The sequence below is a fragment of the Mustelus asterias genome, chromosome 22 (assembly GCF_964213995.1).
Source record: "Mustelus asterias chromosome 22, sMusAst1.hap1.1, whole genome shotgun sequence".
NCBI lineage: Eukaryota > Metazoa > Chordata > Chondrichthyes > Carcharhiniformes > Triakidae > Mustelus > Mustelus asterias.
The window spans coordinates 74129540-74146197 of record NC_135822.1 but is presented as its reverse complement, the minus strand read 5'-3'; the positions used below and the strand labels follow the sequence as shown (position 1 = coordinate 74146197).

General features: G+C 46.6%; 1 protein-coding gene across 3 annotated transcripts in view; it reads right to left on the bottom strand.

Moving 5' to 3' along the window:
• The window catches only part of xpo7 (exportin 7), a 134651-nt gene extending 121545 nt beyond the window's left edge, over positions 1 to 13106 (bottom strand). For 2 of the 3 annotated variants that reach the window (XM_078239648.1, XM_078239647.1), the window contains exon 1: positions 13033 to 13106. In XM_078239648.1, coding sequence (XP_078095774.1) covers positions 13033 to 13050 — 18 coding nt within the window. In that variant the 5' untranslated portion in view covers positions 13051 to 13106. The remainder of the gene's footprint in view (positions 1 to 13032) is intronic. The other variant, XM_078239649.1, reaches the window with a different exon arrangement.
• Positions 13107 to 16658: the final 3552 nt, after the last annotated feature.

Genomic DNA, 16658 nt, shown 5'->3' with positions numbered 1-16658 from the left:
TCCCAAAGGTAGGGGAGTCTAAAACTAGAGGACATAGGTTTAAGGTGAGAGGGGAGAGATACAGAAGGGTCCAGAGGGACAATTTTTTCACACAGAGGGTGGTGAGTGTCTGGAACAAGCTGCCAGAGGTAGTAGTCGAGGTGGGTACAATTTTGTCTTTTAAAAAGCGTTCAGACAGTGACATGGGTAGGATGGGTATAGAGGGATATGGGCCAAATGCAGGCAATTGAACATAGAACATAGAACAGTACAGCACAGAACAGGCCCTTCGGCCCACGATGTTGTGCCGAGCTTTATCTGAAACCAAGATCAAGCTATCCCACTCCCTATCATCCTGGTGTGCTCCATGTGCCTATCCAATAACCGCTTAAATGTTTCTAAAGTGTCTGACTCCACTATCACTGCAGGCAGTCCATTCCACACCCCAACCACTCTCTGCGTAAAGAACCTACCTCTGATATCCGTCCTGTATCTCCCACCACGAACCCTATAGTTATGCCCCCTTGTAATAGCTCCATCCACCCGAGGAAATAGTCTTTGAACGTTCACTCTATCTATCCCCTTCATCATTTTATACACCTCTATTAAGTCTCCCCTCAGCCTCCTCCGCTCCAGAGAGAACAGCCCTAGCTCCCTCAACCTTTCCTCATATGACCTACCCTCCAAACCAGGCAGCATCCTGGTAAATCTCCTCTGCACTCCTTCCAGCGCTTCCACATCCTTCCTATAGTGAGGTGACCAGAACTGCACACAATATTCCAAATGTGGTCTCACCAAGGTCCTGTACAGTTGCAGCATAACCCCACGGCTCTTAAACTCCAACCCCCTGTTAATAAAAGCTAACACACTATAGGCCTTCTTCACAGCTCTATCCACTTGACTGGCAACCTTTAGAGATCTGTGGATATGGACCCCAAGATCTCTCTGTTCCTCCACAGTCTTCAGAACCCTACCTTTGACCATGTAATCCACATTTAAATTTGTCCTACCAAAATGAATCACCTCACATTTATCAGGGTTAAACTCCATTTGCCATTTTTCAGCCCAGCTTTGCATCCTATCTATGTCTCTTTGCAGCCTACAACAGCCCTCCACCTCATCCACTACTCCACCAATCTTGGTGTCATCAGCAAATTTACTGATCCACCCTTCAGCCCCCTCCTCTAAGTCATTAATAAAAATCACAAAGAGCAGAGGACCAAGCACTGATCCCTGCGGCACACCGCTAGCAACCTGCCTCCAATCCGAAAATTTTCCATCGACCACCACCCTCTGTCTTCGGTCAAACAGCCAGTTGCCTATCCAATCGGCCAACTTTCCCTCTATCCCACACCTCCTCACTTTCATCATAAGCCGACCATGGGGGACCTTATCAAACGCCTTACTAAAATCCATGTATATGACATCAACTGCCCTACCTTCATCAACACACTTAGTTACCTCCTCAAAAAATTCTATCAAATTTGTGAGGCACGACTTGCCCTTCACGAATCCGTGCTGACTATCTCGGATTAATCCGCATCTTTCTAAATGGTCGTAAATCCCATCCCTAAGGACCCTTTCCATCAATTTACCAACCACCGAAGTAAGACTAACCGGTCTATAATTACCAGGGTCATTTCTATTCCCTTTCTTAAACAGAGGAACAACATTCGCCATTCTCCAGTCCTCTGGCACCATCCCCGTGGACAGCGAGGACCCAAAGATCAACGCCAAAGGCTCTGCAATCTCATCCCTTGCCTCCCAAAGAATCCTAGGATACATTTCATCAGGCCCAGGGGACTTATCGACCTTCAGTTTATTCAAAACTGCCAAGACATCCTCCCTCCGAACATCTATTTCCTCCAGCCTATTAGCCTGTAACACCTTCTCTTCCTCAAAAACATGGCCCCTCTCCTTGGTGAACACTGAAGAAAAGTATTCATTCATCACCTCGCCTATCTCTACTGACTCCATACACAAGTTCCCACTACTGTCCTTGACCGGCCCTAACCTCACCCTGGTCATTCTTTTATTCCTCACATAAGAGTAAAAAGCCTTGGGGTTTTCCTTGATCCGACCCGCCAAGGACTTCTCATGTCCCCTCCTAGCTCTCCTAAGCCCCTTTTTCAGCTCATTCCTTGCTAACTTGTAACCCTCAATCGAGCCATCTGAACCTTGTTTCCTCATCCCTACATAAGCTTCCCTCTTCCTTTTCACAAGACATTCCACCTAGCTTAGGGGTTTAAAAAAAAGGGCGGCATGGACAAGTTGGGCCGAAGGGTCTGTTTCCATGCTGTAAACCTCTATAACGACTTGGATACAGGGATAGAAGGCTCTATAGCCAAATTTGCAGATGTCACAAAAATCGGCGGGACAGTAATTTGCAATGAGGAAATAAAAACCCTACAAATGGATATAGATAGGTTAGGAGAGTGGGCCAAAATGTAGCAGATGGAGTTTAACGTGGATAAGTGGAAGGTCATGCATTTTGGTCGGAAAAATGGGAAGGAAACTTATTATCTAAATGGGGAGAGACTTTGAGGTGCTCCGGTGCAGAGGGATCTGGCTGTCCTCGTTCATGAGTCACAGAAAACTAGCATGCAGGTACAGCAGATAATAAAGAAAGCAAATGGAATGTGGACAATTATAGCTAAAGGAATAGAATATAAAGGTGAGGAAGTATTGTTGCAACTATACAAGGCATTGGTGAGGCCGCACCTGGAGTATTGCGCACGGTTCTGGTCCCCGCATTAGAGGAGTAATGGCATTGGAGGCAGTTCAGAGGAGGTTCACTAGATTGATTCCAGAGATGAGGGGTTTGTCGTGTGAAGAGAGATTGAACAGTTTAGGCCGATACTCTCTGGAATTGAGAAGAATGAGGGGAGATCAAATTGAGGTATACATGATGATAAAAGGTATGGATAAAGTAGACGTGGAGCGGATGCTTCCGCTATTGGGGCACTTTGGGATGAGAGGTCATAGTCTTAGGATAAGGGGTAGGAAATTTAAAACAGAGTTGAGGAGAAACTACTTCTCCCAAAGGGTTGTGAATCTGTGGAATTCGCTACCCTGAAGTGCGGTGGATGCTGGGACACTGAGTAAATTTGAGGAGGAGTTAGACAGTTTTTAAATTGGTAATGGGTTGAAGGGTTATGGGGAGAAGGCAGGAAAATGGAGATGAGAAGCACATCAACCATGATCGAATGGTAGAGTGAACTCGATGGGCCGAATGGCCTAATTATGCTCCTATATCTTATGAACTTCCAGGTCGAGAAGCTTCACAGAACTGGCGATCAGTCAGATTTTGACACTGAGCCATGAGGAGATGATATGAAGACATGTCAAAACGCTTGATAAAAGAGGCAAAATTAAGGAACATTTTAGAAGGAGAGGGGTAGATAGGGGACAGGTTTCAGGGGCTCAGGGCCAAGCGACTTAAAGCTCTGGCTACCAATGGTGGAGCAATTTAAAACAGAATTGCAAGAGCAGGGATACCTTGCAGGGCTTTAGTGCTGGAGGAGGGAAGGGAGGGCTGAGCTCAGGCTGAAGTAGCTGAGTCAATTTATTGCAAGTACACACAGCCTGACACATAATTTCCTACAAGGCAGGCTTTGGGGAGTCAGGAAGTAGGAGGTTAATTGCTGCAGGATTCCTAGCCTCTGACCTACTCTTGTTAACACAGTATTTATGCGGCTGGTCCAGTTCAGTTTCCAGTCAGTGGTAACACTCCAGAATGTTGACCGTGGGGAATTCAGCGATGGTAATGCCATTGACTGTTAAGAGGTGAAGGTTAGATTCTCTCTTGTTGGAGATGGTCATTGCTAGGCACTTGTGTAGAATGAATGTTACTTGCCCATTTGTCAGCCCAAGCCTGGATATTGTCCAGGTCTTGCTGCGTTTGGACATGGACTGCTGCAGGATCTGAGGAATTGCAAATGGTGCTAAACATTGTGCAACCATCAGCAAACATCCCCACTTATGACCTGATGATGGAAGGAAGGTCATTGATGAAGCAGCTGAAGATGGTTGGGCCTAGGATACTACCCTGAGGAACTCCTGCAGAGACGTCCTGGGGCTGAGGTGACTGAACTCCCAACAACCACAACAAGCTGGCTGTGACTCCAGTCAGTGGAGACTTTTCTCCCAACTCCCACTGACTCCAGTTTTGCTGGGGCTCCTTGATGCCACACTGGGTCGAATGTGGCCTTGATGTCAAGGGCTGTTAACTCTCGCCTCACCTTTGGACTTCAGCTCTTTTGAACCAAGTCAGGACCTGAGCGTTCCAGACAGAACTCAGAGTGTCAGTGAGCAAGTTATTGCGAAGCAAGTGTTGACCGAGCACTGTTGATCATCGCTCCCATCACTTTACTGATATCAAGAGTAGACCGATGGGTGCTACTTGGCCGGGTAGGATTTGTCCTGCTTTTTGTGTACAAGGCATACCTGGACAATTTTCCACATTGCCAGTGTTGTAACTGTACTGGAACAGCTTGGCTAGGGAGAGCGGCAAGTTCTGGAGCACAAGTCTTCAGTACTATTGCTAGAGTATTATCAGGGTCCATAGCCTTTGCAGTGTCCAGGGCCTTCAGCCGTTTCTTAATGAGTGAATCAGATTGACTCAAGACCGGCATCTGTGATGCTGAGGACATATGGAGGAGGCTGAATTGGATCATCCACTTGGCACTCCTGACTGAATATTCTTGCAAATGCTTCAGACTTATATTTTGCTCTGATGTGCTGGGCTCCTCCATCACGGAGGATGGGGATATTTGTGGAGCCTCCTCTTCCAGTGAGCTGTTTAATTGTCCACCCACATTCATAACTGGATGTGACAGGACTGCAGGGTTAGGTCTGATCTATTGGCTATGGTATTGCGATCTCAGTTTATCACTTGCTGCTTATGCTGATTGGCATGCAAGTAGCCCCGAGTTACAGCTTCACCAGGTTGACACCTCAGTTTGAGGTATGCCTGATGCTGCCCCTGGCATGCCCTCCTGCACTCTTCATTGAGCCAGGGTTCATTCACTGGCTTGGTAGTAATGGTAGAGTGAGAGGCATGCCGTGCCATGAGGTTTCAGATTGTGGTTGAGTACCAATCTGTCGATGGCCCACAGCATCTCATGGATGTCCAGTCTTGAGGTGCTAGAAATTCAAGATCTATCCGATTCAGCATGGTGGAGTGGCACGCAACACAACAAAGGGCATCACTGATGTACCTCAGGGAAGGAAACCTGCCATCCTTACCCTTTGTGATCTATATGTGACTCCAGACCCACCACAATGGGGCTGTCCCTGTGCTCTGAAATGGTCCAGCACCCCACTTAGTTGTGTAAAACCACTACAAAGACTTTAAGGAAAGAAACCAGATGGACCACTTGTCATCAACTTCAGCACCAGTTTAAGTTTATTTATTAGTGTCACAAGTAGGCTTACATTAACACTGCAATTAAGTTACTGTGAAAATCCCCCAGTCGCCACACTCCGGCGCCTGTTCGGGTAGACTGAGGGAGAATTTAGCATGAACAATCCATCGAACCTACACATCTTTGGATTGTGGGAGGAAACCCATGAAGACACAGGGAGAATGTGCAAACTCCACACAGACAGTGACCCAAGCATGGAACCGAACCCGGGTCCCCGGTGCTGTGAGGGCAGCAGTGCTAACCACTGTGCCACCATGCTGCCCAGGAACAACAAAGGCAAATCCAACCCTGCCGACCCAACAAACTCCTCCTTACTAACATTTGCGATCTTGTCCCAAAACTGGGAGAGCTGTTGCACAAATTAGCCTGACACAGAATCATACGTTACAATGTTCCAGACATCACCATCCCCGACAATGACATGCCTCACGAGGTCAGACCCAGCAGATGCCCATCAAGTCTCACTGCAAACAGAGGCGAGGAAACGTCCTGCTGATTACCATTATCACTCCCCAGCCAATGATTCAGTGTTTCGTCATGTTGAAAACCACTTAGCAGAAGCACTGAGAGTGACAAGGCCTCAGAATACTCTGGATGGGGGACTTAAACATCCATCACCAAGAGTGGCTCAGAAGCACCACTACACACTGTGCTGGCCGAGTTCCAAAGGACATAGCTACTAGACTGGGTCACCGGCAGGTAGTATAAGAACATAAGAACTAGGAGCAGGAGTAGGACATCTGGCCCCTCGAGCCTGCTCCGCCATTCAATAAGATCATGGCTGATCTTTTCGTGGACTCAGCTCCACTGACCCGCCCACTCACCATAACCCTTAATTCCTTCACTGTTCAAAAATGTATCTATCCTTGCCTTAAAAACATTCAATGAGGTAGCCCCAACTGCTTCACTGGGCAGGGAATTCCACAGATTCACAACCCTTTGTGTGAAGAAGTTCCTCCTCAACTCAGTCCTAAATCTGCTCCCCCTTATTTTGAGGCCATGCGCCCTAGTTCTAGTTTCATTTATGGGAACCAACAATAGGGAAAATATACTGGATCTCACCTCACCAACCTGCCTGCGCAGATGCATCTGTCCATGACAATATTGGTAAGAGTCATTGCAGTCCTTGGGGATATAAAGTACATATTCACACCGAGGGATTAATTTTTTTTACGTATAGACGTGACTAAAGTTTGACAGCTGAAGTAGAACATCTGAGTAGAACAGTTCAAAGACAGACAGAGATAGATAGGTTCTTGATCAATAAGGGGATCAAGGATTATGGGGAGAAGGCAGGAGAATGGGGATGAGAATCATATCAGCCATGATTGAAAGGCAGAGCAGACTTGATGGGCCAAATGGCCTAATTCTGCTCCTATATCTTATGGTCTTATTTACAAAGACCTTTGAGAACAAAAGCAAACTACTGGAAATCTGAAATAAAACAGAAAGTGAGGGAAATACTCAGCAGGGCAGGCAGCATCTGCGGAGAGAGAAAAACATTTTCAAGTTTCAGGTCAACGACCGTTCCTCAGGAGTGGGTTAGTTAGAAATGTCCAAAGTCTTGAGGAAGTGAAAGTTTGCGTTACTTTTATTCTCTCTCCACCTACCCCTTCACTCGGTTATAACCTCTTCCATTTTCTCATGACAGACATGAAATGTGAACTGTGTTTCTCTCCCCACTGATGCTGCTGGACCAGCTGAGTATTTCCAGAATTTTCCACTTTTACCTCACCTTTGAGAAGTTGGCTTATAAAGATGCAACTTAATTTGAAGAAACTCTGCAATAACAGTAAGGCAAACCCCCAAATAGCCAAAGCTGTAATGCCACCACTGGTGACAGGTTTACAAACACCATTATCACCTCCACATGGACACAGGAATCTACTGGATTACTAGTCCAGTGATGTTACTGCTACATCTCCTGCAAACACAGTGGCTTTAATGTTTGCTTTTCCCCTCACTTTCTCAGAATTCTGCTCCATCTCCTCCACACACTGCTCCGCTCCCCACTTGCGATGACACATACTCCAGCTGTCTAACCCTCACACTATGCAGTCCCTTCTCGAAACCTCTCCATACTTGCAAAAGCCTCTTTTAAATCTACTTCCTTGAGGGTGCCTTTGGCCATTTTCCTCTAATTGTTTTGCTGACTCAGGCCTGAGCCTCAATTTGTGACAACATAATGAGTTAAAAATGCAAGGTAAATGACAATTCATGCATCCTTTTTCAGGGTACTTTTGGTCAAAGCACTTTTGAATTGGTCTTGGAAGGAGGAAAGTGCAGATTCTCCAGAATGTGACCAGTTCTCCAAGGGTTAATGGTGATGTTTATCTAAGCCTGGATTGTATTCCCTGGAATATAGAAGGTTAAGGGATAACAGGATTGACTTTTTTTTTTAAGGATTCTGGAAGAAGTCAAATCTTTCCACTGGTCAGAGGAGTCCAGGACAATGGAACATAAGTTGAAAATGAGGGACTGGTCATTCAGGAGAAAAGCTGGGAGACCATCTTTCCTTCACAACATCCAGTTGTTGGCCATGACTCCAGTGCCTCGGTTCAAACCAGCCATTTGTGCTGTCAATCATCCCTTCTGGAAAGAAATATCTCCATGCATCAGTCCTGGAGTTAAACTTCAAAACTATCATCTTCACTTAGCTGAGAATTCTAATCAGAATTTACCTCTTCCACCTCATTGAGCATTTTGTGTGCTTCTGCAAAGTCTTTTTGAGACTTGTTCAGACATTCCTCACAATTAAACATTGGTCTTGTTGAGTGTCAGTCTTGGCTCAGTGACAGCTCTCTCTCTCCCACCATAGAATCAGATGGATTGAGTCAAGATCGAGGCTGATATTTCAACAGCAGTGAGGAGTGCCGCAGGTGGAGATCCCACTGCACTACTTGTGGGAGGACAGTGAAGCTCTCCCACAATACTCATCTCAAACAGATTATCTGGCTATTTACCTCAGCGTTGTATCTGAGAACATGCTAGGTGCAAGCTAGCTGTCACATGGCAACACCTCAGTAATAATTCACTGGCTGTGGAGGCCTTTTGAAATGTCACAAAAGGGACAAGAGAACTCAACAGCTCTTCTGTCCACTGATAGTCTTTTCTTTTGATTCCCACTTCAACTTTGACAGTTTGCACTTCCTATTGAGATTACCTGGCCCTTTAATCTCATTGCTGCTGTGGGACTTAAGAGTGCACAAATTCAGTTCATTGCAATCACACAACTCAACAGTATGCTCATGGTCATAAAGCACTCTGGGACATCCCAAGATCATGTAAGTGCAGCATGTTCCTCACCACTGCAGCTTTACAGGAGTTGGAGATGTGCAGGGTTCACCGGGAAGCACTGTGGGTACCTGCTCACAGTCACCTAAACATATACGTACTGGCAAGCCTCCTACAAGGAGGTGAAATAATCTCTCGATCTGCTGCAGAAACTGCCTCACAAAGGCTGCACTGTAATGCTAAATATGTTGAACTCAATGTGCATATTGGGCAGCTTGGCCACCGCAAGGTCTCTTCTTAGATCTGTGGCAGAGAATCCTATATTCCAAGTACTCTCCAAGTAAAGAGTTCCTTTTTCACAGTCCATTCATTCAAGTGGCTTAGCGGACTCGAGGGGCCGAGTGGCCTACTCCTAATTCTAATGATCTTCTCCACCTACATCAATCCCAAATTATAGGGGAAAAGGTAAGAGAATTTTTTTGGGGGGGGGGGGGGGGGTACATCCGGTAGCAATAAGACTGAGCTCAGCAGCTCTCAGCCCAGAGATAAGAACAAGAGTGGTGTGCCTCAGGGGTCAGTGCTGGCCCCATTGCTGTTTGTTATCTATATCAATGATTTGGCTGAGATTGTACAAGACATGATCAGTAAGTTTGCAGATGACACTAAAATAGGTGGTATTGCAAACAGTGAGGAAGGTTATCAAAAATTGCACAGGATCTTGATCAGCTGGGGAAATGGGCCGAGAACTGGCAAATAGAGTTCAATACAGGTCAGTGTGAGGTGTTGCATTTTGGAAAGTCAAATCAAGGTAGGACTTTCACGGTGAATGGTAGCAGCTGAGGGAGTATCGTGGAACAGAAGGACCTTGGAGTTCAGGTGCACGGTTCTCGAAAGGTGGAATCACAGGTAGATAGGGCAGTGAAGGCGGCTTTTGGCATGCTGGCCTTCATCAGTCAGGGCATTGCGTATAGAAGTTGGGAAGTTATATAAGAACATAAGAACTAGGAGCAGGAGTAGGCCATCTGGCCCCTCGAGCCTGCTCCGCCATTCAATAAGATCATGGCTGATCTTTTCGTGGACTCAGCTCCACTTACCCGCCCGCTCACCATAACCCTTAATTCCTTTACTGTTCAAAAATTTATCTATCCTTGCCTTAAAAACATTCAATGAGGTAGCCTCAACTGCTTCACTGGGCAGGGAATTCCACAGATTCACAACCCTTTGTGTGAAGAAGTTCCTCCTCAACTCAGTCCTAAATCTGCTCCCTCTTATTTTGAGGCCATGCCCCCTAGTTCTAGTTTCACCTGCCAGAGGGAACAATTTTCCTGCTTCTATCTTATCTATTCCCTTCATAATCTTATATGTTTCTATAACCTCGCTTATGTTGCAGTTGTACAGGACGTTGGTGAGGCGTGAGGTATTGTGTTCAATTTCGGTCGCCTTGCTATAGGAAAGCTGTTATTAAACTGGAGAGAGTGCAGAAGAGATTTGCCAGGGCTCAAGGGACTGAGTTATAGAGAGAGGTTGGACAGACTGGGACTTTTTTCTTTGGAGCGTAGGAGACTGAGGGGTGAGCTTATACCTCCGAGCGGCACGGTAGCGCAGTGGTTAGCACTGCTGCTTCACAGCTCCAGGGTCCCGGGTTCGATTCCCGGCTCGGGTCACTGTCTGTGTGGAGTTTGCACATTCTCCTCGTGTCTGCGTGGGTTTCCTCTGGGTGCTCCGGTTTCCTCCCACAGTCCAAAGATGTGCGGGTTAGGTTGATTGGCCAGGTTAAAAATTGCCCCATAGAATCCTAAAATGCGTAGGTTAGAGGGATTAGCGGGCAAATATATGTGGGGGTAGGGCCTGGGTGGGATTGTGGTCGGTGCAGACTCGATGGGCCGAATGGCCTCCTTCTGCACTGTAGGGTTTCTATGATTCTTATAGAGGTGTATAAGATCATGAGAGGCATGGATAGGGTGAATGTACTCAGTCTTTTTCCCAGGGTTGGGGAATCGAGAACTAGAGGGCAGAGGTTTAAGTTAAGAGGGGAAAGAATTAATGGGAACCTGAGGAGCAACTTTTTTACACAGAGGGTGGTCCGTGTGTGGAATGAGCTGCTGGAGGAAGTGGTTGAGGCAGGGACATTGACAACATTTAAAAGGCATTTGGACAGATACACGGATAGGAAAGGTTTAGAGGGAGATGGGCCAAATTCAGGCAAATGGGGTTAAGATGGGCATTTTGGGCGGCATGGACCAGTTTGGGTCGAAGAGCCTGTCTTGGTGCCGTTCATTTTATGGTTACCAATGTCGAGAGCTGTATCACCCAATCGTGATAATGGGCATATCATAGAAATCATAGAAACCCTACAGTACAAAAAGAGGCCATTCGGCCCATCGAGTCTGCACCAACCACAATCCCACCCAGGCCCTACCCCCATATCCTACATATTTTACCCACTAATCCTTCTAATCTACGCAACCCAGGGCACTAAGGGGCAATTTTAACATGGCCAATCAACCTAACCCATATATTGCCCATTCCTTCATTGTTGCTGGGTAAATATTCTGAATCTCCAGCCTAAAGCGGTGCGAGGACTCCATAAGGATTCCAATAGCTCACCGCCGCTTTCCATGATGGTCAATGTCAACTTCATCAGAAACACAAACCCCGCTGCCCCATGAAAAATATATTTTTTTAAATGTACATACATTAAGCGCAGCAGCTAATCTCTTTGCCCCTGCATCATAATGCAAAGCAAAACTTTCATGCCATCATAGCAACTGACACAGATTTAAGAAACAAATCTATCTACACTTCACAACTAACTTCCACACAAATGGTTATGATTTTCGTAACTGACACTGAATTGTTTCAGATATAAATAAATAACATTTTGCAAAGCACTAATAGATTAATTCATGTTAACTAATTGTACAAAGGAACTTGGATGTCCAAATATACAGCTCAGATTCGTAAATATTTTGAATACAGAAGGGAAGATCACAATTATTTTAATTTGTTCATTACAGAAAAATAAACCTGTTTACCAAAGGTTACAAAATCAAAATAAAGACCGGAAGTGATGGAGATGCCAGCGCATCCACAAAACAAGGACGTAAGCAGATAAAAGTTAAATGTTTTAGGTCCATCTGGTGGAAATGTTAGCGTCAGATCTCATGAAACTTCATCAGATGTGACACATCAGCTGATCAGAGAAAAAAGCGGCAGAAATGCACAGACACAGGAAAACTAATGATCTGTCAAGGGATGAAGATTGAAGTTGATTATTTAACCTATGAGCAAACAAATGAATCTGGAAGAGACCATGTGGCCTGCTGATCAGACACAGCAGCTTGGAATGAGTATTTGTTTACTTCTGTACAAACGTTTAAATCATACCCCAAGGGAGCGCGAAAAGCAGGTTAAGAGACAGAGAAAGGTGGAAGTGTAAAAGCTGAGTAGCCAGGGATGAAAAGAGAAGGAAAGACGGGACAGAAAAGCACAAAAGATCGGGAAGAGAGAGCTGAAAATGCCTGGGAGGAAGTGAAGTTCTGTATTCCATACGAAGACCAAAAAGTCATAAAAGTCATGCAGATGAAATATATTGTCTGTTTATTGCTACGAGATAAAAGCCAATTCAGAACGATCAAATAAAACGTAAGCTATCTGCATTCAAAAGAGAAAGTACTGGTCACCAGATGACAAGGTAAAAACCACCTCGGGTGCCAACACAACTGTATTGTCTCTGCACTTTGTAATAAAATCATTCAATTCTGCACTGTTGATGCAGCAACAATGTGATCATGTTAGTTTGCAATGATCCTGAAAACAACTGTCCTGTTGCATGCCCAAATCTATTTTGCTTTCAATCTTTGCAGGATGAGCCTGGCAGGTTTATTGCAAGGTGCTGGGGGCAAGGGGTGCAGCAAGGAAATGGCAAGGACAGACCATAAAGGCCTGGCACTGCAGCAAGCCCTGAGGTTTCATGATTAAAAAAGGCACTGATGCAAAGTCCAGTATATATATATATTTAAATGTGCCTTGGCGTGCTGGACAGGTTGCTGCAGTTGAGGAGTGCAGCTTGGTGTGGAGGGGGCCCTCAGTGCTGCAGCAGGATCAGCCTCTTGTTTATTTACATCTGCTCTGCCAAAGGCTGCAGGAGCCATCTCCAACCCAGCACTGCCCGGTTACCCCTGGCAACCCCCTCCTCCCCCCTCCCCGGGCCCCGCTCCTCATGACAAACCCCCCGCTCCAGCCGCCAACACCGCCCTCCCTCCAACCCCCGCCGCCTGGAAACATGCCCCCCTCTCGGCCCCCAATCCTCCCCGCCCACCCGGCCGGCCCCCTGCTCCTCCAGCCAGCCCGCCGCCCCGCACACACGCCTGGCGGCTCCATCACTTCTTACCTGCACATGATCCGCCATTTTCCTCCATTCATGCTCGGCCTCGGCAACGCGCCTGCGCACTGCCTGCTCCCCTCTCCCCCGCCGGTCTCCCCTCCATCACCAGGGCGCCTGCGCGCGCGCCGGTACCCCGTCCCTTCCTCTGAACGCATGCGCATCTGCCGGCACCCTGTCCCTTCCTCCGGGCGCATGCGCACCCGCCGGCACACTCCGTTCCTTCCTCAATGCGCATGCACACCCGCCGGCACCAGTCCCGACCTCAGTGCGCCTGCGTCGCCTTGCCCGCGGCCTGACGCCAGCTCCTCCCTCGCGCGCCTGCGCATTGCCCGGTCGCCCTCCTCTGCCGTCTGCGCTTCTCTCGCTCGCTCTCCACCGCCCGCCCCTGTCACGTGGTTGAAGCGGCCCTGGTGCGCCGAGGCCACCATCACGTGCTCCAGTCCCGGGAACCTGGAGCACTGCAAATTCCTGGGCTCCCAGGAAACAGACACTCAACATGCCAAAGGCACACTTCATGCACAGGAAGGGATTTATCATGCAAAATGTGCATTCAGTGTGCTGCAAGAAGAATATTTAAAATGCAAGATGTGTAGAAAGAATTGATTTAACATGTCCAATTAAAGTGCAGGGATTTATAATGTAAATTGTGCACTTATAGTAAGAATTTCAGAATGCAAAATATGCATTTAATCTGTTGAAAGACAAGGTTTACAATGCAAAATGCTGCAGTGTTGGTGGTACAGAGCTTGAGTGTTGCTGAAAAGAAAGTACAGAGGAGTCTAACAACACCAGGTTAAAGTCCAACAGGTTTATTTGGTAGCAAATGCCACTAGCTTTCGGAGCGCTGCTCCTTCGTCAGGTGGAGTGGGAGATCTGCTCACAAAAAGGGCATGGAGACACAAACTCAATTTACAGAATAATGAATAATAATTCATAGAAATCATAGAAATCATAATTGGAATGCAAGTCTTTACAGCTAATCAAGTCATAAAGGTACAGACAATGTGAGTGGAGAGAGCATTAAGCACAGGTTAAAGAGATGTGTATTGTCTTATTGAAAAGAAAGACAGGCTGTTGAAGCTTTTTGTCTTGATATTTGATTTGATTTATTATTGTCACATGTATCAGCAAACAGTGAAAAGTATTGTTATTTGCATGCTACACAGACAAAGCATACCGTTCATAGAGAGAGTGCAGAATGTGGTTTTACAGTCACAGCTAGGCTGTAGAGAAAGATCAACTTAATGCAAGGTAGGTCAGCGAGAGCAGTCTGACAGCAGCAGGGAAGAAGCTGTTCTTGAGTATTATTATTAACATACAGTGAAAAGTATTGTTTCTTGCGCGCTATACAGACAAAACATACCGTTCATAGAGAAGGAAATGAGAGAGTGCAGAATGTAGTGTTACTTGGGTGTAGAGAAAGGGGGCTGAGAACACAGCCTTGTGGTGCACCGGTGTTGAGGATGATCGTGGGGGAGGTGTTGTTGCCTATCCTTACTGATTGTGGTCTGTGAGTTAGGAAGTTCAGGATTCAGTCGCAAAGGGTGGTGCCGAGGCCCAGGCCATGGAGTTTGGAGATGTGTTTCGTGGGAATAATAGTGTTGAAGGCTGAGCTGTAGTCAATAAATAGGAGTCTGACATAGGTGTCCTTGTTATCTAGGTGTTTCAGGGTTGAGTGCAGGGCCAGGGAGATGGCGTCTGCTGTGGACCTGTTGCGGCGGTAGGCAAACTGTAGTGGATCCAGGTAGTCTGGGATGCTGGAATTGATTCGTGCCATGACGAACCTTTCGAAGCACTTCATAATGATGGATGTCAGAGCCACCGGCCGATAGTCATTAAGGCACGCTGCTTGGCTTTTCTTAGGTACCGGGACGATGGTCGTCTTCTTGAAGCAGATAGGGACCTCAGATTGGTGTAAAGAGAGGTTGAAGATGTCTGTGGATACCTCCGCCAGCTGATCCGCGCAGGATCTGAGTGCACGTCCGGGTACCCAAACCGAGCCAGTCGCTTTCCATGGGTTGACCTTCAAGAAAGCTGCTCTGACATCTGCAATGGTGACCCCAGATACAGGTTCATCCAGAGCTTCCAGGGTGGAGGGCATGCTCTCGCTGACCTCTTGCTTAAAATGGGTGTAGAATGCATTGAGCTCATCAGGGAGGGGTGCGTTGGAGCCGGCGACTTTACATGTCTTCACCTTGTAGCCTTGTGTTCTCTCATCAGGACAGACACAAGAATACCAAATTTCAAAGGGAGTGACAATTTATACTCCATCAGAATATATTTATGTCATTGCATTTATTCAAGGCTCCGTTAGACAGATTTCTGATTGATAAGGGAGGCAGGGGAGGGGGAGGCAGGAAAGTGAAGTTAAGGCCACAACCAGATCAGCCATGATCTTATTGAATGGCAAAGCACGGCCGAACTGTGTACAGTTCTGGTCACCCTATTGTAGAAAGGGTATTATTAAACTAGAAAGAGTGCAGTAAAGATTTACTAGGATGCTACCAGGACTTGATGGTTTGAGTTATAAGGAGAGGCTGGATAGACTGGGACTTTTTTCTCTGGAGCGTAGGAGGCTGAGGGGTGATCTTATAGAGGTCTATAAAATAATGAGGGGCATAGATCAGCTAGATAGTCAATATCTTTTCCCAAAGGTAGGGGAGTCTAAAACTAGAGGGCATAGGTTTAAGGTGAGAGGGGAGAGATCCAAAAGTGTCCAGAGGGGCAATTTTTTCACATAGAGGGTGGTGAGTGTCTGGAACAAGCTGCCAGAGGTAGTAGTAGAGGCGGGTATAATTTTATCTTTTAAAAAGCATTTAGACAGTTACATGGGTAAGATGGGTATAGAGGGATATGGGCCAAACGCGGGCAATTGGGACTAGTTTAGGGCTTTTAAAAAAAGGGCAGCATGGACAAGTTGGGCCGAAGGGTCTGTTTCCATGCTGTAAACCTCTGTGACTCTATGAATGACCTACTCCCGCTGCTTTGTCCTCTGTTCAGACGGGAAGTTGGGGACTGATTGTTTGGCAAGTGGGTTCTGATTGGTAGACGTGTTGCGATGGGAGCAGTTCACTCCCAGAATTCACACCAGGAGAATTGTCTCTGATTGGTCAAGGCATTGCTGTGGGAAATGAAACAGGGAATGGCTGCCCCAAGCTTTTGTTTAGTTGAAAAAGGTACAGTCCGTCTCTGCAAAGGACAGGGCCCTGTGTATGAATGAATATATGTAGGTTCCAGCGCACAGAAGTGAGCCACACTGTCAGGCCAACTGATCATCTTATTTGGTTGTTGGTGCAATTCTTACCACAATCAGAATTATTCAACAAGTCATTTGCAGGATTGGTGTGTGGTTAGGATCTGGAATGCACTGTTCCCGAGTTAGTAGAGGAAGGATCAATCTGGGCTGTCAGAAAGGGATATGATCATGATCTGAACATTTCCAGGGGGGAAAAGGTGGCAGAGTGGGACCAGATGAGTTGTTCTTGCAGAGACACGAGGGGCTGAATGGCCTCTTCTGTGCTTCAAGTACCCTATGATTCCAGTGTGATTGTGCCTGTTCTTCCAGAGTAGAATGGTCCCCAGTGCTGTATCACAAGAACACAAGTATTCCTATTACATTGCATTTACAGCAC